General features: G+C 49.4%; 1 protein-coding gene across 1 annotated transcript in view; it reads left to right on the top strand.

The window, feature by feature from the left end:
* Positions 1-25,910, top strand: part of c19h8orf34 (chromosome 19 C8orf34 homolog) — an 86,261-nt gene that overhangs the window by 46,702 nt on the left and 13,649 nt on the right. Inside the window, exons 9-11 of the mRNA XM_056299845.1 lie at positions 6,765-6,850; positions 8,530-8,603; positions 25,059-25,185. Of these exons, the coding sequence (XP_056155820.1) occupies positions 6,765-6,850; positions 8,530-8,603; positions 25,059-25,185 (287 nt within the window). The remainder of the gene's footprint in view (positions 1-6,764; positions 6,851-8,529; positions 8,604-25,058; positions 25,186-25,910) is intronic.

Below are 25,910 nucleotides of genomic sequence, written 5' to 3'. Positions count from 1 at the left end.
GGCCCAGCCCATCTTTCCACCCCTCTGCTGTCCGGCTCCTCATGATGAGCCTGCTTGTTTTCGTTTTTATCGCAGGACTCGGGCAGCGCAGCAGAACCGCCCCGGTATAAAACCGGGCTTATGTGTCTCGTAACTCAACTAGTGGGTGTCGCGCTTCTCTTTTTCCGTCCGTCATCCTCCCGTCACTCCCATCCATGACTGTTGCTTTTGTTTTCCCTCCTCGAATTCGCTCTGGTTTGAGGCCGGTGTACCTGGAGACCGAGGAGGCAGAATCCTATCTAGACCGCATTCCAGCGTCGCGTGTTTTTGCAGAGCCGGCCCCCCGGTGCTGATAAAACCTTTGCCAGTATTGCCCTTTTCTCCTTCTTTTATCGCTCCTTTTCTCTCCCGACACGTTTCCTCTTCTTTCAGCTCCGCGGTGTCGGGGCGAGCGCTCGCGTTTCGAGGTGTCGGGTGCGATGCCAGGGGCAGGCGGGGGCAGGATCTCAGCCCCGATGCCAGCGCCAGATAAAAAGGGTATCTGCTGAACGAGACGCCAGGCACATATCTGCCCACATGCCCTCCTGTGTTTGGGGTTTGGAATTTGTTTGTTTCTTCCTCTTCTTTCATTCACGCGTCTTATCAGTTGGGGGTTGTGGGCGCGTGCACACACACACACACACACACACACACACACACACACACACACATGCAAAAACAAACACAATTGCAGACATGCACAGACACACACACACATATATGCAAAAACACAGACAAATGCAGACATGTGCATACACACACGTGCAAAAACACAAATGCAGATACGTGCACACACATGCAAAAACAAACACAAATTTAGACACATGCACACACACACACACACATATATGCAAAAACACACAAATGCAGACACATGCACACACCCACACATGCAAAAACACACACAAATGCAGACACACGCACACACATACAAAAACACAAATGTAGACACACACATGCAAAAACACAAATGCACACACATGCACACACACACACGCAAAAACACACAAATACAGATTTGTAATCACACACAGGCAAAAACACACGCAAATGTAGACACATGCACACACACACACACACACACACATATATATGCAAAAACACTAAAATGCACACACATGCAAAAACACACAAATGTAGACACGCACACACACAGACACAAACAAAAACACAAATGTAGACACACACACACACACATGTATGCAAAAACACACAAATGCACACATGCACACACATGCAAAAACACACAAATGTAGACACGCACACACACAGATACAAACAAAAACACAAATGTAGATACACACACACACACACGTATGCAAAAACACACAAATGCACACATGCACACACATGCAAAAACACACAAATGTAGACACGCACACACACAGACACAAACAAAAACACAAATGTAGACACACACACACACACGTATGCAAAAACACACACAAATTCAGACACGCGCACACACATACAAAAGCACAAATGTAGACACACACACATGCGAAAACACAAATGCAGACACGTGCACACACACACGCAAAAACACACAAATACAGACATCTACACACACTCATGCAAGAACACAAATGTAGACACACACACACACACACACACACACATGCAAAAACACACACAAATGCAGACACACGCACACACATACAAAAACACAAATGTAGACACACACACATGCAAAAACACAAATGCACACACATGCACACACACACGCAAAAACACACAAATACAGATATGTAATCACACACAGGCAAAAACACATGCAAATGTAGACACATGCACACACACACACACATATATATATATGCAAAAACACACAAATGCACACACGCACACACATGCAAAAACACACAAATGTAGACACGCACACACACAGACACAAACAAAAACACAAATGTAGACACACACACACACACGTATGCAAAAACACACAAATGCACACATGCACACACATGCAAAAACACACAAATGTAGACACGCACACACACAGACACAAACAAAAACACAAATGTAGACACACACACACACGTATGCAAAAACACACACAATTTCAGACACGCGCGCACACACATACAAAAGCACAAATGTAGACACACACACATGCGAAAACACAAATGCAGACACGTGCACACACACACGCAAAAACACACAAATACAGACATCTACACACACTCATGCAAGAACACAAATGTAGACACACACACACACAGCAAGATGGCTGTCACAGGTCTAGCAAGGGGATGAGCTGTATCAGTGGACTTTAGTGGAGCATTTAGCAAATGGATGTTTAAGGGAGAATAGTTTATATCTGCGGCTCATCGCCAAGGCCCCTGGTTGGATCAGGGGCAGAGCAGAGCTGCATCTGTATCTGGACTCACTTTTGGCTCCAGCGCCGAGTGTCTCTTGACTGAAATGTCAGACATCTGTTCTCTCTCTCTCTCTCTCTCTCTCTCTCTCCTGCTTTCTCTTTCTCTCTCTCTCTCTCTCTCCTCTCCCCCCTCTCTCTCCTGCTGTCTTCTTCTGGTTCCAGCTAAATTCCTATTCCATCCTCTTTAACCTGACCACCAAACCCTTCCCAAGTTTTACTGGCAAAGGAGCCCTGGTCTTTCATAGTCCTATTTGGTGAGTGGAAGGACCATAAACAGATCACTGGAGAAGTGTCGGACACATGGCGAGCCGCTTGTGCTGGACTGGAGGCACGCAACACTAAAAGTCAGGACCTCTGCAGAAGTGCGCGCTCTCACGGGCACACGTGCGCGCAGGTTTACGGACCCGCGCGTGCAGGAGCACCACGGCGGTTTGTGAGGAAGGCCTCTGCTGCGAGCAGAGAGCTGTAAAGGCGGAGGTCAGACAGCCGTCGGAGAGAAGGGCAGACCTGACACTGTGTGCTTTAACACTTTACCTCGATGGGATTCCCAGAAACAGCTATCACTGTCTTTAAAGCACACTTCTCAGAAAACCAGCACATGTGCTGCAGTTGGCTGCGGCGTGTTTCACATTTGCCCAGACAGCACTACTGTGCAGATGTGACCCCCCGCGCCCGAGTTGCTTCGGTCTTTTGTCCGTCTTACTTTAAATTGTACGCTCATGTTTAAGCGTTTGCGCTCGCTCCGGGGTTGAAACATAACACTCGGCGAGGTCCTGACAGAATTGTTCTAATATCCCATGATTCTCACAGCAGCGGTAGGTCGGAGTGATTCTCAGGCATGTTGCTCGGCCCTGCCTGAACCTGACAGTGGTGGAATGTAACTAAGTACATTTACTCAAGTACTGTACTTAAGTACAATTTTGGGGCGATTGTACTTTGCGCGAGTATTTCCTTTTTATGCTCCTTTATACTTTTACTCCGCTACCTATCAGAGGGAAATGTAGTACTTGTTACTCCACTACATTTGACAGCTTTAGTTACGAGTTACTTTGCAGATTCATATTATTAATACAAATTATAAATCAACTAATAATGATATATTTTTATAGGCTAAGCTACCCAGCAGTATATAAAGTAATGAAATAGCTCCACATTTACCAGCTGCAACATTAAAGTGGTGAACACATTATCGCATCAGTAATTATAGTCCAATAACATGACTCTGAAATGGGCCATTCTGCATAATGAGTACTTTTACTTTTACTACTTTAAGTATATTTTGATGCTAATAGTTTTGTGCTTTTACTTAAGTGCGATTTTGAATGCAGGACTTTTACTTGTAACAAAGTATTTTTACACTGTGGTATTGCTACTTTTACTTAAGTAAAAGTTCTGAATACTTCCTCCACCACTGGAGCCTGTGGACGCTGCCTCGAGTCGGACGAGCGTTCCTCACATACCCTGCCTCATTTAGCCGGACCACGCCGGGGTTTCACCTTCTTTTGTCTGCGTGTGAGCCCTCGCAAGGCCTTCGAGGCTTCAGATCGCGGCGTTCTCGACTCGTCCTCCGAAGCGCCTACGCGCCGTGCTCAGCCCTCTCGGTTTTCCGAGGCAGCCGAACGAACGGGCCCACAGTTCTCGCCATGTGTCCCTCAGAGCCGAGGGGAAGGTGGCACTCATTTTCACACCCACGGCGTGAAGGCGACAACTCTCTATTCCCCCCCTTACAGGGGGTTTATTAATTTAGAGCAACGCTCCTGAACGTGACCGAATCCTGTGTGCCACTACCCCGAGGTGCGTTCAAGATCACAGTTACTGCTCAGCCTGTTTAAAGGAGGTGAGAATCACGGACTTCGGTAACACGATATCACATTAGCGGCCGTTGGTCGAGCACTGGAGGAACACGAGTTAATGCATAAAACGTGCAAACAACTCGAACACCATATCCACAGACGTTTGCCATTTTGCTCAACATTTTCATATTAGGGGGGGCGTCCGGTTGGCGTAGCGGTCTATTCCGTTGCCTACCGACACAGGGGATCGCCGGTTCGAATCCCCGTGTTACCCCCGGCCGGGTCGGCCATCCCTACAGATACAATTGCCCGTGTCAGCAGGTGGGAAGCCAGGTGTGAGTATGTGTCCTGGTCGCTGCACTAGCGCCCCCTCAGGTGGGTCAGGGTGCCTGTTCAGGGGGGAGGGGGAATAGCGTGATCCTCCCACGCGCTACGTCCCCCTGGTGAAACTCCTCACTGTCAGGTGAAAAGAAGCGGCTGGCGACTCCACGTGTACCGGAGGAGGCATGTGGTAGTCTGCAGCCCTCCCCGGATCGGCAGAAGGGGTGGAGCAGCGACCGGTGCAGCTCGGAAGGGTGGGGTAATTGGCTGGGTACAACTGGGCACTCTTTGGCGGTCATACGGTTTCTGGGAGAACGTCTGCGGAGACTCGCTGATATCCATAAAACCTGGCAACCCCAAAAGTACATTTTGTTATATTGCACTTTATAAAGTTATTACAGATTTATAGGGCATTAATAAATGAGTCGTTAACCGTTGAAAAGGTATTTAATAACCACTTGAAAAGCATGCCTTGTGGTAAAGCGATACCATAAGGCACCTTGCTGCACCCCCCTGGTGCTGCTCCCCCCTTCCTCCACCAGACAGCGTTCACACCACCTCTCCGGGCCTGTCAGGCTGTGTGTGGCTCCTAACCGGAGGTGAAAGGCCAGGAAATGGACTGCCTCCGCCGGCTCTCTGCTGCCAGGTTTTAAGTGCAGAGTGAAGTGAGACGCATGTGTTGTGGGCATGCTCCTGTCTCTTGGGCTAAAGCTGTGGTTACACCAGGCTTCCCCTCATCTCCTCCGTGCACCCCACCACTCCCTCTTTTTTTTAAAAAAAAAATTTTTTTTATGGGGCTTTACTTCTGCCACAGAACCTCCCGTGTGCAAACTCATCCCAGACCAGGGAGCAGTCCACCGGAGGAGTAAGTGGTCCGACCCTGGGAAATGCGTAGATCTCCACAGACCTCTGCGGGTCTTGTCGTCCTCATTAAATTAATTGTTTTCGTATCTGGAATGTGCTGAGGGGTATGGTAGTGAGGAACTTGAGGCTTGGCACCACTTTCCTTCGGAGCAAGGGAGGGCCTGTTGATAGTCAACTCTGGTTAAGTATGAACGCTCTTGCTAAGAGGAAGAAAACGACGTAACGCCGAAGGGGAGAGGGAGAGAGGGAGAGAGAATAAGAAGGGGAAGAAAGTGAATGCGCTTTGAAAGGCTGTATTTTGTTTTCCGACCGCTCGCAGAGGTAGATATTAAGAGCCCTGCGGCTCTGTGGGAAAGCAGCCACACCATGAAAGCCTATGGATGGCTTTCTTTTGTTTTCGGCTAATGGCTGCGCTGATGACACGGCGATGGCATGCAGCGGAGGAATTCTGAGCGCTTAAGCAGTGTGTAATTACACGTAATATGCGGTCTGATTTACAGTCGTTAAAGAAAAATAAATGCTATGCCTTCGTTGCATGCTGCAGTCGCTGTGTGTGTGTGTGTGTGTGTGTGCATAGGCTAGCTCGGGGGAAGAGGGAAAGCGCCGAGGAAAAGCCACGGTGCAGTCTATCCGTCCTCCCACCGGACCACAGGACGGAGGACAGATTGATAGCGAGCGCTCCGATAACAGTTTGTCTTTCAGCCGCAGTATATTTTAAAGCTAATTCTTTGCTGTCCCTTAAGCGCACAGCCAGATCGCCCGCCGAGGCCCGCTCACATTTCACTGCGAACAGATAGCTTTGTAAAAAGGCCGTCGAGATTTGGAACGTGGAACGATGAAGACCGGTTGTGATTTATGGAGGAATAAAATCTGCTGGCCGATCTCGTCCCTTTTTTTTTGCCATTTCAGTCAGTGGGAGTGGGGGGGTGGGGGGTGGGGGGGAGACCGCCTGCTGAAACGGACAACCCGCGCCACATTTTGTGCAGGCGCAGGCTGTTTTTGCACCGTGTTATTTTGGATACGGATACGATGTGCCCTAAGAAAAGGGCCTGTTTCGGCTTCCCTGCCAGCGGGGATAAGAAGCTGCGATGGGGAGATACCGTCACCGCCCGTAAGCTGTCCCTCATGTTCTGCCTTACTCGGTGGCGTCCCAGATGTCCGTGCCCCTATTGGCTCGAGGGGAGATTATCAACCCCGCGAAACACTTCCTCTTTGTCTTATCACGTCAGACTGATACAGAGCCCATGTCTATTCCCAATCTGATGCTCAGAAAGTCCAAATATTCATTACCGTGCCGGGAAAAAATGCCGATTTCAGAGGTGATTCGAGCGTTCTCCGTTGCGCTGTGGCGTTGTGAACCAACACTGTGCGTTATTTGTTGTCTCCAGGCTGCAGGGGGACAGCCTATCAGATAGCAGAGCTGAGGAGGAGCACAGGCCTCATGTCTTGGAGCAAGCTGTACCCGACATCTCCTGTGAGTTACACAACACATGATCATCCATGGGTGACCAGATGCAAACAGGCCAGATGCAGTTTTTTTGTTGGCACAGTGACAGCTTTATATAAGTCCACGCTTTGTAGGACACCACCGCGAAAAGGTGTAGAGCGTCGATGTGATGCGTGTCAGGCTTACGGAGGAAACGGGTAACTTTTTGGATTTGGGCAAAATGTTTTATGTTAACTATCATGACAACAATCAAGGTGTTTTTTTTTTTTTTTGTTTTTTGTTTTTCCGTCTTCACAGCGTAGCAGCAAGATGTGTGCACGCATTCACAAGATGTTGCTCAAAAGACTTTTGCGGGGGTGTCCGGGTAGCGTAACGGTCTGTTCCGTTGCCTACCAACACGGAGGTCGCCGGTTCGAACCCCCGTGTTACCTCCGGCTTGGTCGGGCGTCCCTACAGACAGAATTGGCCGTGTCTGAGGGTGGGAAGCTGGATGGTATGTGTCCTGGTCGCTGCACTAGCGCCTCCTCTGGTCGGTGGGGGCGCCTGTTGGGGGGGGTGGGGACTGAAGGGAATAGCGTGATCCTCCCACGCGCTATGTCCCCCCTGGTGAAACTCCTCACTGTCGGGTGAAAAGAAGCAGGTGGCGACTCCACATGTATGGGAGGAGGCATGTGGTAGTCTGCAGCCCTCCCCGGATCGGCAGAGGGGGTGGAGCTTGGAAGAGTGGGGTAATTGGCCAGGTGCAATTGGGGAGAAAAAGGGAACCCCCCCTCCCCCCCAAAAAAAGTCTTTTGTGAAAGAACAGCTATGTCGCCAGTCAAGCAAAAATGAAATTGCTGTTCTTGTGTGCACGCCATAAAGCAGCCCCCTGTGTGTCCCAGGGGGCTTCGTGTGCGGTGGCAGACAAAATGCCTGCCGAGTGAGGCTTCTAGTGAACCGATCTGAGTGGCGATTGTGTCATTATCACATAGCCGTCGCACTATGAGCCCAAAATGAATTTAATGATGATATGTTGCTGCAAAAATATTACCCTCTGCCACCTTATTTACACACATTTATATTGCAGCCTTGCCCACTTGTCTGCAAACGCCAGTATATGCTAGAATAATAGATGACAAATAACGTTTTGCTCCGACCCACTGATCCTGAGATATTGCTGGCTAGCTGTTGCTAAGTACTGTTTTGACTCCTGTGTGCGATACTTTCACGGCAGGTTAGACATCGGGGCAGGAGAGAGCTGAGACATGTCAGCAGAGAATGCCAGGGATCATAACTGGATAACAACCAACATGGAGTGTTCAGGGTTTAAAATGGAGAAGCGTGTCCTTTTCCTTATTTTGCATTAAAACACGACAAACTGGATGTACTGAGGTACGGGACAAAGGGTTAAAAAATGCTGCGCGGTACAACGTAAAGACGTGGGATGCCTGGTCACCCTTCCCTCCATGGGCCCGTCCTCTGTGGGCTTCGAATGTATGCCTTGATTATGTGCTGGGAAATTCAAAACTTGGTAATTCTAATCTGTTCTGTATTTTTGTTTTCATTTCTCTCTCTCTCTCTCTCTCCCTCATTCATCGCTGCGTTCCATTATTCTCTCTCTGCCTCTCGTTCTCTCATTCATTGCTGTGTTCTGTCACTCTCTCTCTCTCTCTCTCTCTCTCTCTCTCTCTCTCTCTCTCTCTGCATGTGTGTGTTGTCTGGAGCAGGTCCATTGCCTGGGGTGGATTCACTGTCTGGACGTGGGAAGGAATGCGAGCCTGCATCTCAAGTCTCAGGCCCTGTAAGTGTCCTCCCCGCATCCATCAGCAAACAATCCAGATCACTTTACCCCCCATCAATTACCGCGTCGCTCTCTCCTCCGCCGCCTCTATTGTCAGAGCGAGAGTTAAACCTCTCCCCAATCATCTCGTTATTAGGACATGACCCGAGCAGAACAGATCCATCTTTACCGAGGCTCCGCGGCTCACACAAGCGCCGAAGAAGTGATACCCCTATCCAGTGATCTCCCTGTATCACTTTGCCTTCCTCTCGGGGCACTTGTGTCCAATTTGACAAAAAGGGAGAAATGAAAAAGAAGATCTAGTAACACAATTAGAGATTCGACTTTATTGGCGGCTCACAATGGAAGCAAAGAGTTATGGGCGAGAGGAATTGACAAGCTTTTGTTTGACGGAGGGGATGGCGTGATAGCCTCGCACGCTGTGGGGTCACAGAGTTTTGGTGGTAAGAGTGGAGAAACCCCGCGGAGGCCCCCGCCAAGTCATTCACGCCATTCACTCGTACAGACACAGGCACGCACTCACATGCTGTTAATAAAGGGGTCAGCCGTGATGCCTACCACGGTACCTTTGTTTAATTACCCAAACCAGCCGATACCTTTTTATAATTACCCCAACTATGTGTTGGAAACGGCTTTTTCTTTTTTTTTCTACACGGACAGAAAAGGGGTTTGGAGCCATGGCATTACTCCGTGTGTTGAGCAGATGCAGAGAGGCTCCAGACTAACTGGGAGCAGACTGTGAAAGACTGTAGGCCCCATTCAATCAAAGCCTGTAGGCGGAAGTTCGACGGCTTAGGCCCCGATACAATAGCCGTCATCTGGAAATGTGAGAAAAATGGATGCAAAAGCGAAAAACTGTTAGTGCTTTTAGTGACTTTCGGTGTTTTCGAAAACTGCCCTTCCAGAAACATATTCCACTTGAATTATGGAAACAAGCTGGTGTGATGTACTGGCGATATTGGTTGCTGTCACTTTTATTGCCAGAAGTAAATTGCGGAGTTTCCTCGCTGTGAATTCTCTGTTTTATTTACCATTGACTTCCATAGTTACAGGAGTTCTCTAGCCTGTGGCTGCTTCCACCATTGGCCTATGGACTGTATTGCTCCCATACGCTATGGCTCCACAGGTTGATCCTTGTCTGGCAGACTAAAGAGCAAGGCACTAATGTGTCCCATCTGGAAACGGCAAACGGCGAACGTCTCCTGTCACCTACTGCGGCTGATGTGGTTGTTTTCTGTTTTAATTGATTACGCTGCGCCCGGCTTGAAAGGCTAACGCAATTTGTCTTCCTAATAGCTTGTTAGTTTAATTGGTCCTTCAGGGGCCCGGGGACGAGAGGTGGGAAATGGCATGGAAAACAAAATGTAATGCTTTTATGAGCTGAGTCACTTCTTTGGACAAACAATGGTTGAAGTCATAAGCAGCTACGTCTCGTTGCTGGAGTCAGTTTCCATTCTTTTCTTCATACATGGGGTTAACGCCACATACATGGCATGTGCTGTTGTACCGACATTACGAGACATTACAAAAACAATACTTACATTATGGCGTACAACGCCTCGTCCTGTAAACGAGAACTTGAACGCTCCTTCAAGCCGGTACGGTGTCGTAGGGTCTGGGATGTGTAGGCGTTTACCACATGTGCTCACGTCCAGACGCAGCAGTCCTGGTTCAGGCGGCTCAGGGCTGTTGATGCATGTCTCTCTCTCTTTGTGTATCGCCACTTGCCAAAAAGTGTGTAGACTTTTTTTTTGTACCCCCTTTTCTCCCCAATTGTATCTGGCCAATTACCCCACTCTTCCGAGCCGTCCCGGTCGCCGCCCCACCCCCCCCTGCCGATCCGGGGAGGGCCGCAGACCACCACATGCCTCCTCCCATACACGTGGAGTCGCCAGCCGCTTCTTTTCACCTGACAGTGAGGAGTTTCACCAGGGGGACGTAGTGCGTTGGAGGATCACTGTATTACCCCCCCAGTTCCCCCTCCCCCCTGAACAGATGCCCCGACCGACCTGAGGAGGCGCTAGTGCAGCGACCAGGACACATACCCACATCCGGCTTCCCACCCGCAGACACGGGCAGTTGTGTCTGTAGGGACGCTCGACCAAGCCGGAGGCAACGCGGGGATTCGAACCGGTGATCCCCGTGTCGGTAGGCGACGGAATAGACCGCCACGCCACCAGGACGCCCCCTGTGCGTAGACACGGTTAAATTGGAACGTTATCTCTCCTTGATTCACAGGAGTGGTCATAATTGCTGGACAGATGTGGAATTGAAAACGATTCTAGTTTGGAAACCTAAAGAAAAAAAGCTGACTCTGTTCTTTGTTGACCGGGCATTTCCGAACGAACGCTTGTTTGTGAGTGAAGGATGCCTTGTGTTGGATTGTTGGGATGTTGGAAAGTTCACACTGTTCATGGTTATCATTAGTTCAACGCGCCGCGTCTCCTGCCAGCTCTTGTAGGTGATAACTGCCCAATAAAGGCAGATACTTTCCGAAAGCAATAGTCAGAGTAATTCCCTGCAAAATCCTTTTTACGGTTTCCTTTGCAGGTGTCAAACGATGCATTTTAATCAAATTCTACTGGCCCATGTATGGGTGTGACCGTCATAAACTCAGTTAAGGGGAAAATTCTGTGTTTTCATGGTAGAAAAACAAGATAGACTGATGCAATGCAACGCCAGCGGTTCGAAGCGGCGGCGTTGTGATGGTTTATTTGTATTTCCAGGGGAACTTGGCAGGGTTTCAGCAGATATACAGTACTGTATGGCAGAGGCCCTTTCATACTTACCACCAAACCGTTCTATCAGTCAACAACGGGCTCTGCACACCTCTATGGCTACGCATGTATGATTCCCTCAAGAACAAGTCAGAAGGATTCAGATGGTGAGTTACCCTCGGGCTAATTTATCCTTGTCTCTTTAGTTTTTCCAGACCTTTCAAATTAGTGGTTTTCTTTGCTGTGGCATCTTGTGCGCTGTTCCCCCGAATTGTCTTTATGCAGAGAGTGAGCCTGAGGAACAGCTTTGCTGATAGGCTTGTATGCTGGAAAGCTCATCCATTTTCAACGTACCTCTTTTATTTTGCTCCACACGCATGTTCTGACCTTCGCTATTAGCAAAATGCAATTCCAGGCTGGCGTTTTCAGCGCTGGAAGGCGTGGTTGCAGATGGCGGTGTTGATTTCTCAGGTCCTGCCTAACCACTTAACTGTTTAGAGATGTTTTTACCAGGCTGCACCAGTAGCTCTACGACCGCTGGGCTCCAAGCAGTCAGACCAAAACACCTTAAAACTTAATGCACTGTGATGTGTCTGTTATGGGTAATGAAAATATACTTGTGACTAAGAAGACACATGTCTAAGCATCACGGCAGGGTTCCTCGTTGCTCGGTACCGGCCGGTGTGGACCGAGATCACATGTGAAGAAACCATCAGCTAGCTAAAAGAAAATCATAGCTAATGGCTTTTATTTATTTATTTATTTTTATTTTGAAATGTCCCCTCTTTTTCTCCCCAGTCATACCCAGCCAATTACCCGACTCTGCTGAGCCATCCCGGTCACTGCTCCACCCTCTCTGCCGATCCAGACTACCACATGCCGATCCAGACTACCACATGCCTCCTCCCATACACGTGGAGTCATCAGCCGCTTCTTTTCACCTGACAGTGAGGAGTTTTGTCAGGTGGACGTAGCGCGTGGGAGGAGCACACTGTTCCCCCCAGTTCCCCGTACCCCCCGAACAGGTGCCCCGACTGACCAGAGGAGGCGCTAGTGCAGCGATCAGGACACATACCCACATCCCGCATCCCACCCGCAGACATGACCAATTGTGCCCGTAGGGACGCCCAACCAAGGCGGAGGTAACACGGGGATTCGAACCGGTGATCCCTGTGTTGGTAGGCAACGGAATAGACCGCCACTCCACCCGGACACCCCCAGACCACCCTCCTTGAATCCATGAAACAAAGCATTTGTAAGAAAGACTGTGGAATGGCTGTCCAACAGGAGGATCTCCGGTTCGAATCCCCGTGTTGCCTTGGTCGGGTGTCGCTACCTACACAATTGGCCATGTCGGTGGGTGGGAGGCCGGATGCGTGTCCTGATCGCTGCACTAGCGCCTCCTCTGGTCGGTCGGGGCAACTGGGGGGGAATAGCATGTTCCTCCCACGCGCTACGCCCCCCTGGCGAAACTCCTCCCTGTCAGGGGAAATGAAGCGGCTGGCGACTCCACATGCGTCGAAGGAGGCACGTGGGGTGGAGCAGCGACCGGGACGGCTCGGAAGAGTGGGATAATTGGCCGGATACAAATGGGGAGAGAAAGGGAGAAGAAGAAAAAAGCAGATCACCCTCCTTGAACCCATGAAACAAAGCATTCGAAAGAAAGATGTGGCACAGAGATCGTGAGAGCGCTCCGTGAAATGAAGTAAAGCTACTAATCTGGTTTGAGGAGAGGTCTGTTGGTTGGCAGTGGACCGCGTCTAAGTAGACGTAGAACAACACTCTCTCCCACTGTCTTCTGTTGATGCTGACGCTCTCGAACCAAAGCATGTGTTTATCTTTAAGATAACAGTAGTTCCCGTCTATGTGCCGTTCATCACTGACTTTCGGCAAGCGTGGCCATCAGATATAACCGTTACTCCACGCATTTGTTGCAAAACATATGCGTGACTTCTCTGATTGAACTCTCCAACTCCCTCCAAACTTCTCTCACATTTCCCCATGGCTCATTTTTCATCCTTTTTTTCAGTCCGAGGACGATGAGCTATTGCTGCTAGGCGCTTCAAGAGTCTCTGTTGTTTGTTGGCTTCGTGTCTCTGAAGCACAGACGCTCTGTCGTAAGACCTGTCTTCTCCCCGTCTCGGGAGGAAAGCTTGAATCACAGTCTAATTGTTACTGTCAATATCCTGTTTGCTCTTGGCTGCTCTTGACTCGCAGGTTTGGCCGGTGGGCCGTGGAGGCTCGTTTCGAGTACATGAAGTCCATTAAGCCAGTCCGCCGTGCGCCAGGACTCAGGAACTCATTAACGGTCGAGCGTTACACCTCGTATCCCGTATCCTCCGATGAGCGGCGTCGGCCCGGAGGGGGCAGAGCAGCTGAACAGGTCATTTGGAAAAGACATCTCTTGGTTTTTATCCGGCACTGTTTGTCATGGTTATCCGCTGTGTCAACATACACGACGATGTGCATACGGATCGGGAAATCTACACTATTGAACTGATCAGCTTTTGATTATTATTTAGCACGCCGTTCCGAAATCTCCCGATACGTTTTAATCCCAGAGCCCAAACATCGTGTGCAAAAGGCTGGTCTGACATTTAACAACAAAACCCACATCAAAATATTTGGTACTACGAAATCACTTTACGCAAAACAAAAAGGAAACATACCAGATGTGAAGTGGGCTGACTCTCACAGGAATAGCCAGTAAAGCGATGATTTGTTTTAACCAACGTGTCAAAACGCCCAAAGACACGCAAGCAGAAACATCTGATTGGACAGTACTGTCTCTAAGTTATTCTTCATAAATCTCTCCCCCTCTCTCTCTATCTTCCTCTCCCTCTTTCTCTGTCTCTCCCTCTCCCCCAAAAAAAAGTTGGATCAGTTCATCTGGACACAAAGTTCAGTGGGAGAACCGTTTCATCACTCGTCTAACTGGCTTCATCAGTCTCAGCTGAGTGCAGGTATCCCCACCCTTATAAACAGCACAGTTGCGTAACCACTGAAACCGGGGATCTGACGCAGGTTTCGTATGCAAATTACCGTGACCATTAACTAGAGTTACAATGGCCTTGTGTCCTATTCACAGAGGAAGTTGGGAATGGTTGCAATCACAGCATTGTACGATGGGGACAGATGTACTCTTAGCCCCCCCTCGATTCAGGGATGGTCGTTCCCTCTTCACATAGATGACCTCCTTGACTCCCCGTTCAAACCAGCGCTCCTCCCTATCAAGGATGTGCACATCCTCATCCCTGAGAGAGTGGCCACTGGCCTGTAGATGGGTGTGGCTTCTCCTGGTTTCGCTGGATCGTGGTGGAGAAGCTTGTGTGTACGAGTGAGCCCAAGAACTATGCCGTCTGGGGCTTGGGTCCTGGTAGGGTCACCCAAGGCAGATAGGTCAAGGGGAGGTTCCAGACGACGTGCAATCCAACGAAGACCTCAATGGCGGAACTGGCGGAAGACAACGCCAGTGAAGGTAGTGGCGCGAATTCACGTTTGCAGCGGCCTCAACCGGTACCGGTGTGGGAAGATGGCGGCACGAATTCACGTTTGCGGCGGCCTCACCCAGTACCATCCATGCAGTGTCTTGGTCTGCGTCTAAGTTGTGTCTTCGTTTGTTGGCTGGGAGAGCTGGTGCTGGATCGGCTGGGAGAGCTTGGTCTGTGGTGTCCTGTGGGCCCGGGGACCACGGCCCTGCCTGGAGCTGCGACACCCCAAGGGCGGTCTCACAGGACGCGGAAGCGGGACAGGCTAAGCTAACTGCTAGCCCATGCAGACCAGCAGTTCTGATAACACCGAGGGCGGTCTGGTGGCGGCCTTGCCTGGCATTGACTGTGTTTTTAGTGTCACTGTGCGGGGGGTGGGGAGGTGTGTTGAAGTTGAAGGTGTCTGGCTGGGAGAGCTGGCGTTGGATCAGCTGAGGGAGTGTGGTCTGCTGCGTCCGTTGGGCCCAAGGACCACCGCCCCTGCCCGGAGCGGAACCCGAAGAGGAAACACTGAGGGTGGTCTGACAGGATGCGGAAACGGGGCAGGCTAAGCTAACTGCTGGCCCGTGCAGACCGGCTGTCCCGACAGTCATCCTGGCTGGCGTTGGTTTTCTTGGACAGTGATATTTTTTTTGTTGTTTAGTTTGGATATGTGTGTTCTTGTAGTTTTGGGTGTGTTTTTGTCTTTGTGTTGCACTGCTGTGGGCTGGGGGAAACGATATTTGGTTTCATTTCGTGTACGCAAGTACACGAAAGGAAATGACAAATAAAGTGTTCCTGATTCCTGACGGCAGATGGAGGACGGCCAACGGGGAGGTGGTGTGACAGAGGAGGATGCAGAAGATAGGAAGAAATGGAAAAAGACGATCCGCTGTGGCGACCCCTAACGGGAGCAGCCGAAAGTAGTAGTAGTAGTAGTAGTAGTAGTAGTAGTAGTAGTAGTAGTAGTGATTCCTGAAGGCGGGTGAAGGCTGCAATAGAGGGTGGTCCCCAATCGTCTTGGTTGTCCATGCCATTGGACTCTGGCCACTCCCTGGCAAAGACCATGTGGTGGCTGCAGGGACATCAGCCACTCCATGTAAAAAGCTGTCCCATGCAGGCGTCCTCTTGCAAGCATACCCACAAGGACCTAGAAGGAGGACAGTCGTACTCGACCCGGAGTGACCGCTGGTGATGATGGGTGGAGACTGCGGAGTCGCGTCTGTTTGGTCTCTCTGTCTCCCTCTCTCTCTCTCTCTCTCTCTCTCTGTGTCTCTCTCTCTCTCCCCGCCTCTCTCTCTCTCTCTCTCTCTCTCTTTCTCTGTCTCTCTCTCTGTCTCTCTGTCTGTCTCTCTCTCTGTCTCTCTCTCTGTCTCCCTCTCTCTCTCTCTCTCTCTCTCTCTCTCTCTCTCTCTCTCTCTCTCTCTCTCTCTCTCTCTCTCTCTCTCTCTCCCTCTCTCTCTCTCTCTCTCTCTCTCTCTCTCTCTCTCCCTCTCTCTCTGTCTCTCTCTCGCTCTCTCCCTCTCTCTCTCTCTCTCTCTCTCTCTCTCTCTCTCTCTCTCTCTCTCTCTCTCTGCAGTGTATTGATCTGGGGTTCTGTGATGGAAGATGACCTCTATGGATGTGTTAATGTGATGGGAGTTACCTATGTTGATGTTGTGAAAGGGATGTCACTGCTGAAGTGTTGTTTTGTGTAAAACAGAGTTCAAATTCTTTCTCTCGCTCTCTTTCATTTTCTCTTTCTAACTCGCCCTGCTCCTTTTGCCATTCTACCCATCCCAGTTCTGGAGCAGCAGCCATCGGAAAGCCTTTCAAATGGTTTTTGGAGGCTGGTGTGATCAATGTAAACTGGTCTGCGTTATGTTGTGTGTTGTTCCCTTGTTCAGAGGTGGCCCTCCAGGTTTCCATGGCCGTATAGAATAGCAAGGCAAGAGTGGATGCAAATACTTGAAAAAATGCAACCTTTTTTTTCATTGACCCGGTATGAAAATGTCAGAGAGTGCCAAGGAGAATTCAGGAGTACCTGCAGGGAGGTTTTGGGGAGAACAAACCGTCTTTGCTCGCACAATATCGTGAAGTCGATGCTGATCGATATCGACGTTGCTGTTCAGCCGAAAAACCGCAAATCAATGAGGAAACGGCATAAAAGCTGATAAAATCCATTTGGTTATGGGATCATTCGGGTCCAGAAACCGTCAACAGCCTGTGCTGTGTCGTCTACAGTCTAAAGCAAATAACCTGACAATACACATAAGGACAAGCCAAAAGGAGGGAATGAGGGAGTAAAAGCCTTTAAAATACCGCACAGCATAATCTTGTGTATATGGTTTCCTCATCTCACTGTGCGTCAGTGCTTTAAAATCCCGTTAACAGGCAGCAAACTTGTAAGCTACTTAGACTTGCGTCCTTTCACCGCCGTGCCTTTGCAGTTAATCTTCGAAACATGAACGAAGTAAACAGAAACTGAAATTGCAACGCATTGTGGTTCGGAAACCCGATCTCTCCCTCTGATGAGGCCATTTCTTGTCATTGCTGCCATGGGGGGAAAAAAAAAACAAACACATCCATGATGTGTTTGTTGCGAGGGAACGCTCCTCGCGCCATCTCAGCATTCGGTTACACAGACGCACACACACAACCAGCCCCTTTTCGCTGCGGCTTCAGCAGCAGAAACGCACGGCCGCGGACTCTCGACAGCAGGTGTAGCACGGTGCCTTGGTGAAAGAGCATCCACGGAAGGTGTGGAGGAGGGAGAGACGTCACCCGAAGAGGCTGAGTACGTTAAAAAAGATAAGAAGAGTAGCCACATCCAGTTCCCTTTAGCAAATGAACTTACACTACCGTTCAAAAGTTTGGGATCACCCAAACAATTTCGTGTTTTCCATGAAAAGTCACACTTATTCACCACCATATGTTGTGAAATGAATAGAAAATAGAGTCAAGACATTGACAAGGTTAGAAATAATGATTTGTATTTGAAATAAGATTTTTTTTACATCAAACTTTGCTTTCGTCAAAGAATCCTCCATTTGCAGCAATTACAGCATTGCAGACCTTTGGCATTCTAGCTGTTAATTTGTTGAGGTAATCTGGAGAAATTGCACCCCACGCTTCCAGAAGCAGCTCCCACAAGTTGGATTGGTTGGATGGGCACTTCTTTGAGCAGATTGAGTTTCTGGAGCATCACATTTGTGGGGTCAATTAAACGCTCAAAATGGCCAGAAAAAGAGAACTTTCATCTGAAACTCGACAGTCTATTCTTGTTCTTAGAAATGAAGGCTATTCCATGCGAGAAATTGCTAAGAAATTGAAGATTTCCTACACCGGTGTGTACTACTCCCTTCAGAGGACAGCACAAACAGGCTCTAACAGGTACTATTTAATGAAGATGCCAGTTGGGGACCTGTGAGGCGTCTGTTTCTCAAACTAGAGACTCTAATGTACTTATCTTCTTGCTCAGTTGTGCAACGCGGCCTCCCACTTCTTTTTCTACTCTGGTTAGAGCCTGTTTGTGCTGTCCTCTGAAGGGAGTAGTACACACCGGTGTAGGAAATCTTCAATTTCTTAGCAATTTCTCGCATGGAATAGCCTTCATTTCTAAGAACAAGAATAGACTGTCGAGTTTCAGATGAAAGTTCTCTTTTTCTGGCCATTTTGAGCGTTTAATTGACCCCACAAATGTGATGCTCCAGAAACTCAATCTGCTCAAAGAAGTGCCCATCCAACCAATCCAACTTGTGGGAGCTGCTTCTGGAAGCGTGGGGTGCAATTTCTCCAGATTACCTCAACAAATTAACAGCTAGAATGCCAAAGGTCTGCAATGCTGTAATTGCTGCAAATGGAGGATTCTTTGACGAAAGCAAAGTTTGATGTAAAAAAAATCTTATTTCAAATACAAATCATTATTTCTAACCTTGTCAATGTCTTGACTCTATTTTCTATTCATTTCACAACATATGGTGGTGAATAAGTGTGACTTTTCATGGAAAACACGAAATTGTTTGGGTGATCCCAAACTTTTGAACGGTAGTGTATATAGAAGAGCTTGTGCATACGGATGTGTGGGAAGAAAGTGGCGATGCAATGTGTGCCATGTAAAGTAAGACGTTTTTGATCACATACGCTCCTCGGGCAGAAATGAGCACCTCCCTTATTCATGACCTATGCTGTGCATGTCCGTGTTGTGTACATATGTGTACTTATGTGCTCATGCAGGGGTGTGTTTGTGTTTGTGTATCCATGTTTTTGCGGTGTGAGAGCATCTTCCTCCTCCGTCTCCACCCAAACATATCAAAGGTCAGTGACTGGAATGTACGCATACAGCCGGAACAGTTTGTGTTGAGAAGAAGGCGAAGGGAAAAAATTGGATCCAAATCAATCAACAAATCCCAGTTGTGCCGGTTATTACTGCTGACCACACACACGCAGAGCTGTGCACATGCATGCTGTAAAAAATATTAGTGGACTCCCTTCCTCTCTCTCCCTCCTCTCTGTCTGCCTCTCTCTCCCTCCTCTCCTCTCGCTCTGCCTCTCTCCTTCTCTCTCTTTCGCTCTCTCTCCCTCCTCTCTGTCTGCCTCTCTCTCCTCTCGCTCTGCCTCTCTCCTTCTCTCTCTTTCGCTCTCTCTCCCTCCTCTCTGTCTGCCTCTCTCTCCCTCCTCTCCTCTCGCTCTGCCTCTCTCCTTCTCCCTCTTTCACTCTCTCTCCCTCCTCTCTGTCTGCCTCTCCTCTCTCTCCCTCCTCTCTCTCCCTCCTCTCTCTCCCTCCTCTCCTCTCTCTCTCTTCTTCTCTCACTCTCTCGCTCTCTCTCCCTCCTCTCTGTCTGCCTCTCTCTCCTCTCTCTCCTCTCTCTCTCTCCTCTCTGTCTGCCTCTCTCTCCTCTCCTCTCGCTCTGCCTCTCTCCTTCTCTCTCTTTCGCTCTCTCTCCCTCCTCTCTCTCTGCCTCTCCTCTCTCTCCCTCCTCTCTCTCGCTCTCTCTCTGCCTCTCTCTCTTCTTCTCTCACTCTCTCTCTCTCCCTCCTCTCTCTCGCTCTCTGTCTGCCTCTCTCTCCTCTCCTCTCGCTCTGCCTCTCTCTTTCTCTCTCTTTCGCTCTCTCTCCCTCCTCTCTCTCTCTGCCTCTCTCTCATTCTCTTTCGCTCTCTCTCTGCCTCTCCTCTCTCTCTCTTCTTCTCTCACTCTCTCGCTCTCTCTCCTTCCTCTCTCTCCTCTCTCTCGCTCTCTCTGCCTCTCTCTCTCCTCTCTCTCTCTTCTTCTCTCACTCTCTCGCTCTCTCTCCTCTCGCTCCCTCCTCTCTTTCGCTCTCTCTCTCCTCTCTCTCTCTTTCTCTCTCTTTCGCTCTCTCTCTCTCCTCTCTCTTCTTCTCTCACTCTCTCGCTCTCTCTCCTCTCGCTCCCTCCTCTCTTTCGCTCTCTCTCTGCCTCTCTCTCTCCTCTCTCTCTCTTCTTCTCTCACTCTCGCTCTCTCTCCTCTCCTCTCGCTCTGCCTCTCTCCTTCTCCCTCTTTCGCTCTCTCTCCCTCCTCTCTCTCTGCCTCTCTCTCATTCTCTTTCGCTCTGTCTCTGCCTCTCCTCTCTCTCTCTTCTTCTCTCACTCTCTCGCTCTCTCTCCTCTCGCTCCCTCCTCTCTCTCGCTCTCTCTCTGCCTCTCTCTCTCTTCTTCTCTCACTCTCTTCTTCTCTCACTCTCTCGCTCTCTCTCCTCTCTCTCCCTCCTCTCTCTCGCTCTCTATCTGCCTCTCTCTCTCCTTCTCTCTCTCTTTTGCTCTCTCTCCCTCTCTCTCTGCCTCTTTCTCTTTCGCTCTCTTTCACTCTCTCCCTCCTCCTGCTCTCTCACTCTCTCTCGCCATCTCTGTCTTGTTTGCTCTCTCTTTCTCTCTCTGCCTCTCCTCTCTCTCTCTTCTTCTCTCACTCTCTCGCTCTCTCTCCTTCCTCTCTCTCCTCTCTCTCCCTCCTCTCTCTCGCTCTTTCTCCTCTCTCCCTCCTCTCTCTCGCTCTCTCTCTGCCTCTCTCTCTCCTTCTCTCTCTCTTTTGCTCTCTCTCCCTCCTCTCTCTCTCTCTGCCTCTTTCTCTTTCGCTCTCTTTCACTCTCTCCTCCTCCTGCTCTCTCGCTCTCTCTCGCCATCTCTGTCTTGTTTGCTCTCTCTCGCTCTCTCTCTCTCTCTTGCTCTCTCTCTCTTTCGCTCTCTTCCTCCTCTGTCTCCCTCGCTCCCTCTCGCCGTCTCTCTGTCTTGTTTGCTCTCAACATGGATTTAATTTTGCCAGAAACGAGATCCGTGTTTGTTAGCTGGGCAGAAGCATCACCAAAGGGTTTTTTCCCTTCTCCGTCTCTCAGATGGTCTTTTGGTGTTGTCGTAGTGGGGAGAGGATTATACAACTTGGGTTTTGCGCCACTGACATTAATATCCTCATAAGTCATCGAAATATTGTAACGGTTCTTTATTTTGGAGATGAAAAGGCCTTCCTTCTCTCCCCTTCTTCTTCTGTTTGGATTAAAGCACTTTCATCCAAGCACGCCTGACTAAAGGAAAGCAAACAGACTCATTTGCGTTGAGATCATACATCGTTTTCGATAAAGACAATGGTTACTTTAAACCGCGGTGAAGGGAAAAGCCCATTACGTACGTTCCTTCTGTCTCTCTAGCGAGGCTATAATCAAGTCAAGTCCAATTGATCTAGTCGGTGGTTATGAGAGAGATGAGGTATTCTGTAGACTCTGGCTGTTTGGATATGAATTTCTTCATGGTATACACAAGTGATGTGTGCCGTACGCCTTGGCCGTCTCCCACATACCTTACATTGGCACCGTAGGAATTTAACCTGACGCTCTTTCCCAGATCCCAATTTATACTGAAAGCCAGCGTGATAAATCCTTGATCTCCAGCATCACAGATGACCTTTTGAAAGCTGGCAAAAACCAACAGTACTGACAGTCCCGAGGGCGAGCGTTCGGATGCACTGCTCCAGATGGTGCTCATCTGAGCAAACAGTTTGGCAGAACTTGTTCCCCTAGCCTCCAATCCTAGCCTGAGACGTGAGAAAGGTAGTAATGTGTGGTGGCTCGCAGGAAAACCAGTCCACATCCCGCCCGATACAGAGAGGTGCTCTCCTAATCGAAAACAACAATTTATTCAACAGCTTTCTTTCTGTGATAGTAATGTTTATTTGTTGATATTATCTGAAGAGGAGAATTGCTTGCAGACTTGGTTCATCCTGTTTTGTGTGTTTGGCCATGGTATTGCACTACCAAGAGCCTTTAGCCTCAACTGTGTAGTCTCCAGGATATATGGTCCTGATTACTCTCTGCAAACTCTGGGCAGGGAAGCAAGAGGCCTGAAGGTCTAGCACACAGCAGATGGTCTAATGCAGACCTGGCTGATAAGAAAATGTCCATATAGAGAGAATTGCAAGTTATAAATATCAAGACCGGGTTTTGTTAAAGGATCTTAAAAAGGAAACAATCACAGTTTTCATCATCATCACTCTAGGGATAGCACTCCATTAGATGTCATAATACTAACCAGTCTACTGTGTGTCTCTGAAACGCCGCCGGGATTGTGTCGGGGTAAAGTGTCTGCCAGGGATGTTGCTGGCAGACAATTCTCCAATTGTTGTCTTAAAATGGTTTATAGTGATGTTTGCCACAACAGCTGTGTGTGTGTAGCATTGGGTGGCGGCACAGCGGCCCAGTGGTTAGTGCTGCTGTCTCACAGCAAGAAGGTCCTGGGTTCAAACCTCAGGCCGTCCCGGGTCCTTTCTGTGTGGAGTTTGCATGTTCCTCCCGTGTCTGCGTGGGTTTCCTTCGGGTGCTCCTGTTTCCCCCCACCATCAAAAAGACATGCATGTTAGGGTTAATACTCCTATCTGTGCCCCTTGGCAAGGCAATGGAAAGAAGAACTGGAGTTGGTCCCCGGGCGCTGCAGCTGCCCACTGCTCCTATACAATAGGACGGGTTAAATTGCAGAGAACACATTCGTTTTAAGAATACAATGTCGAATAAAGTGGCTCTCGGCTTTCATTTTCTTTCACAATGTGGCGTATTTCGATGTTGCCCACCGAAGGTCGGGGTTGTAGTTTTCACATTCATCGATTTTCCGTCAGCAGTGTCACCGGCAGACTCTTTTCCCACACAATTTCAGCGGTGTTTCAGGGACACATAATTGCCCTATGTTCAGGAATCAGGTGCATTTATTTGTCATTTCATTCCATGCACCTGCGCACATGAAATGAAATGAAATATCGTTTCCCCCAGCCCACAGCAGCGCAACACAAAGACACAAACACATATCCAAACTACAACAACACATATATCCCAACTACAGAAAAACTACAAAACAATCCAGCATATCAAATAAAAAATGTTTTCCATTGTCCAAGAGGGCGAATGCCAGGATGACTGTCGGACCTGCCGGTCTGCATGGGCTAGTAGTTAGCTTAGCCTGCCCCGCTTCCATGTCCTGTCAGGCCACCCTTGGTGTTTCCTTCTTGGGCGCAGCTCCGGGCAGGCCCGTGGTCCCTGGGCCCACCGGACGCAGCAGACCAGGGTCCCCCAGCCGATCCAACGCCAGCTCTCTCAGCCAGACACCTTCAACGCACCTCCCCACACTCCACACGACGACACCAAAAACACAGTCGACGCTAGGCGATGCCGCCGCCAGACCACCCTCGGTGTTATCGGAACTGCCGGTCTGCATGAGCTAGCACCGTTATCCTAACATGGGGCAATAATGTTAAAAATTGTGTTTATTTGCCTTTAACATTGTCAATATAGAGCATTTAAACTCACCGCTGTTGACGCCGCTGTGATTAGGTTGGGCCTCTAACTGGTCTTCAAGGATAACAGTAACCCTAAAGTCTTATGCGATGACATAAAGCAGGAACAAACTTGGTGAAGATGTACTTTGGAAACAACCCGGGAGACCCCGCGTGGGGTCCTGTTTGCTGTGTCCTCAGAGCCGAGAGAAGAGGACAAGATGATGTCATGCCTCTGGGCTAGGAGGACACCACCATAGAGCGAGAAATAAAGCCGGGCGAGCGTCAGCTGTAATGTTTCATCCGCCTTAATGCTGCATGAGAGCTGTAATTAAGGATGGGGTTGTGGCGTTGTGGTTTCGCCGCCGCAAAGCGATTCATGTCACTGACAGGCACCGAGACCAAGTCCAGAGGCCCTGGGAATCACGGTCTGACATTCATCCGCGGGCAGTCCCAGCTCGGTTGTTTTCCACCGTACCCCTGCTTTGGAAACGTGTTTTTTTGGACGACTTTGAATCATGGGGCGCTGCAAAACGAGTAGGCTGCTATATCCCCGCGTCGTCCGTGAAGTGTTGCTGGAAGGCCATATGTCTATCATCAGCTCTCGTTTTTAAGAACGGTTTTGCTTGTCTCAGCACTTTGTCAAGACAAGTCAGTCTGTCAGCGAGTGTTAAGAACATCAAATTACGTAACACTTGGACACCGGCGGCACCATAACTTACCTTCTGCAAACCGGCGGTACCGGAGCGGGGTTTATGGAGAACCCTTCTCTTTCTCACCTGCGCTAAAGAGAGGCTCATGCACACAGGGCCTGCTGGCTTAGCAGATCATCTGGCCACTTGTACGCTATCAGAGGGATAAATAGGGGGGGATTAGGCGTACTCCCATTACCGGACTTGGCAACGACGGCCTTTTTTTTTAAAGGGGGTGCACTTCCAAAACAATGTTTTAGGCTGGGACCAGATACAGGAAAGTATCCCAAACTGGGAACCATCAGCGATCCCGTTTGATCACCCAGGATCCTCTCGTGTGTTTTGTCGGAATATGGTGGTCTTTGTTTTTTTTGCATTGTTGCGATGTAGGAGGCTTAGGCGAAGCCGCGTTCGGCGCAGCTGATTTGCCGTTTGTTAACGGCGGGTGTAGGATTTGCTGCTGTCAGGCACCCTGCCAGCAGACCAGTATGCAGAACTCCTATGGATTTATTGATAGTTATACAAAAATGTTCCCCCACCACTACTGACAGTCTAGCGCCCGACATTTAGACACCGAGTGAACTCCGTGCCACCCGCTTTCATCTACCCCGGCTGCGGTTTTCTGATGTTTTCTTTTTTTCATAACCGTAAAAATAATGATTGCCTCTTTTTTCTTCTTCTTCTTCTTCTTTTTCTCAACAGATATGGCTCAGACATTTTTTTTTCGCCAATAACTGGAAATTACATAAAGAATTAATTGAAGGGTTTTTCGTCTAATCTGAAGTTTTTTTCTCTCTCTCTCTCTTTTTTCTCTTCTCCCCCCTGTGTTAACCAGCGTCAGGCTGTCTGGGAGGCTGATCTGAAGGCTGTGAGAGGAGGGAGCGCCATCAGCCACGCGGACCCGCTACTGGGCGACTCGCTCTTCTCTAAAGAGCTGGAGAATATGGGCAAACACCTTGCCGGTAGGCAACTGTGTTCTGGTCCGTGGGTGTGTGTGTGTGTGTGTGTGTGTGTGTGTGTGTGTGTGTGTGTGTGTGTGTGCACGCCGGCCCGCCGGCCCGCCCGCCCCAGTGTGTGCGGGGTAATGGTTTTAATGATGAATACTCCGGGGTAACCCAGATCAAAAGCTTGCTTTGGATTACAAAACGTAGACGCCACATATGTACACATGTGCGCAGGCAGACAGACAGACACGCACACACGCACACATTTTGAAGTGCGGAGACTTATGAAGTGGGGAGCGGTTCAGGGGTCCATATAGAGGGGGGAGGGCAGCCAAGTCATATACCGATTTCGGCCGCAAGAGTATAGGCTAATTAAAAACGGATCCGCCCACTTCAAGTGTTTAGGAGTAAATAAAAGGCCTAAATAAGAGGACCTCATGTTGAGTAACTCATCGACCCTCCCCGTCTTCCACCTCGGCTGATCTAATAAAGGCGGCTCTGCTTAGTCACTTGCAGGCACGTGACGGCCCCGATCGTTTTCTATCTGATCCGGACCATTCCAGAGTGGCTGTTTGGAGTCTCGCGTCTCGTCTCTGATATATGTGACGTCCGGGGGCGACAGCTTAATGGTTTTCACATCCAGTCCGCTTTCATTTACGAACCAGATGAAAGTCTGGGGAGGAGGCCGAAAGGAGGCCGTCGCCGTCTGCCGTCACGTGTCGCCCCGCCGGTTTGTTCGTGCC

Source organism: Lampris incognitus, chromosome 19 (assembly GCF_029633865.1).
Source record: "Lampris incognitus isolate fLamInc1 chromosome 19, fLamInc1.hap2, whole genome shotgun sequence".
In the NCBI taxonomy this organism is placed as follows: Eukaryota; Metazoa; Chordata; class Actinopteri; order Lampriformes; family Lampridae; genus Lampris; species Lampris incognitus.
The sequence above is the reverse complement of the archived record's forward strand: the minus strand, read 5'-3'. Positions and strand labels throughout refer to the sequence as shown.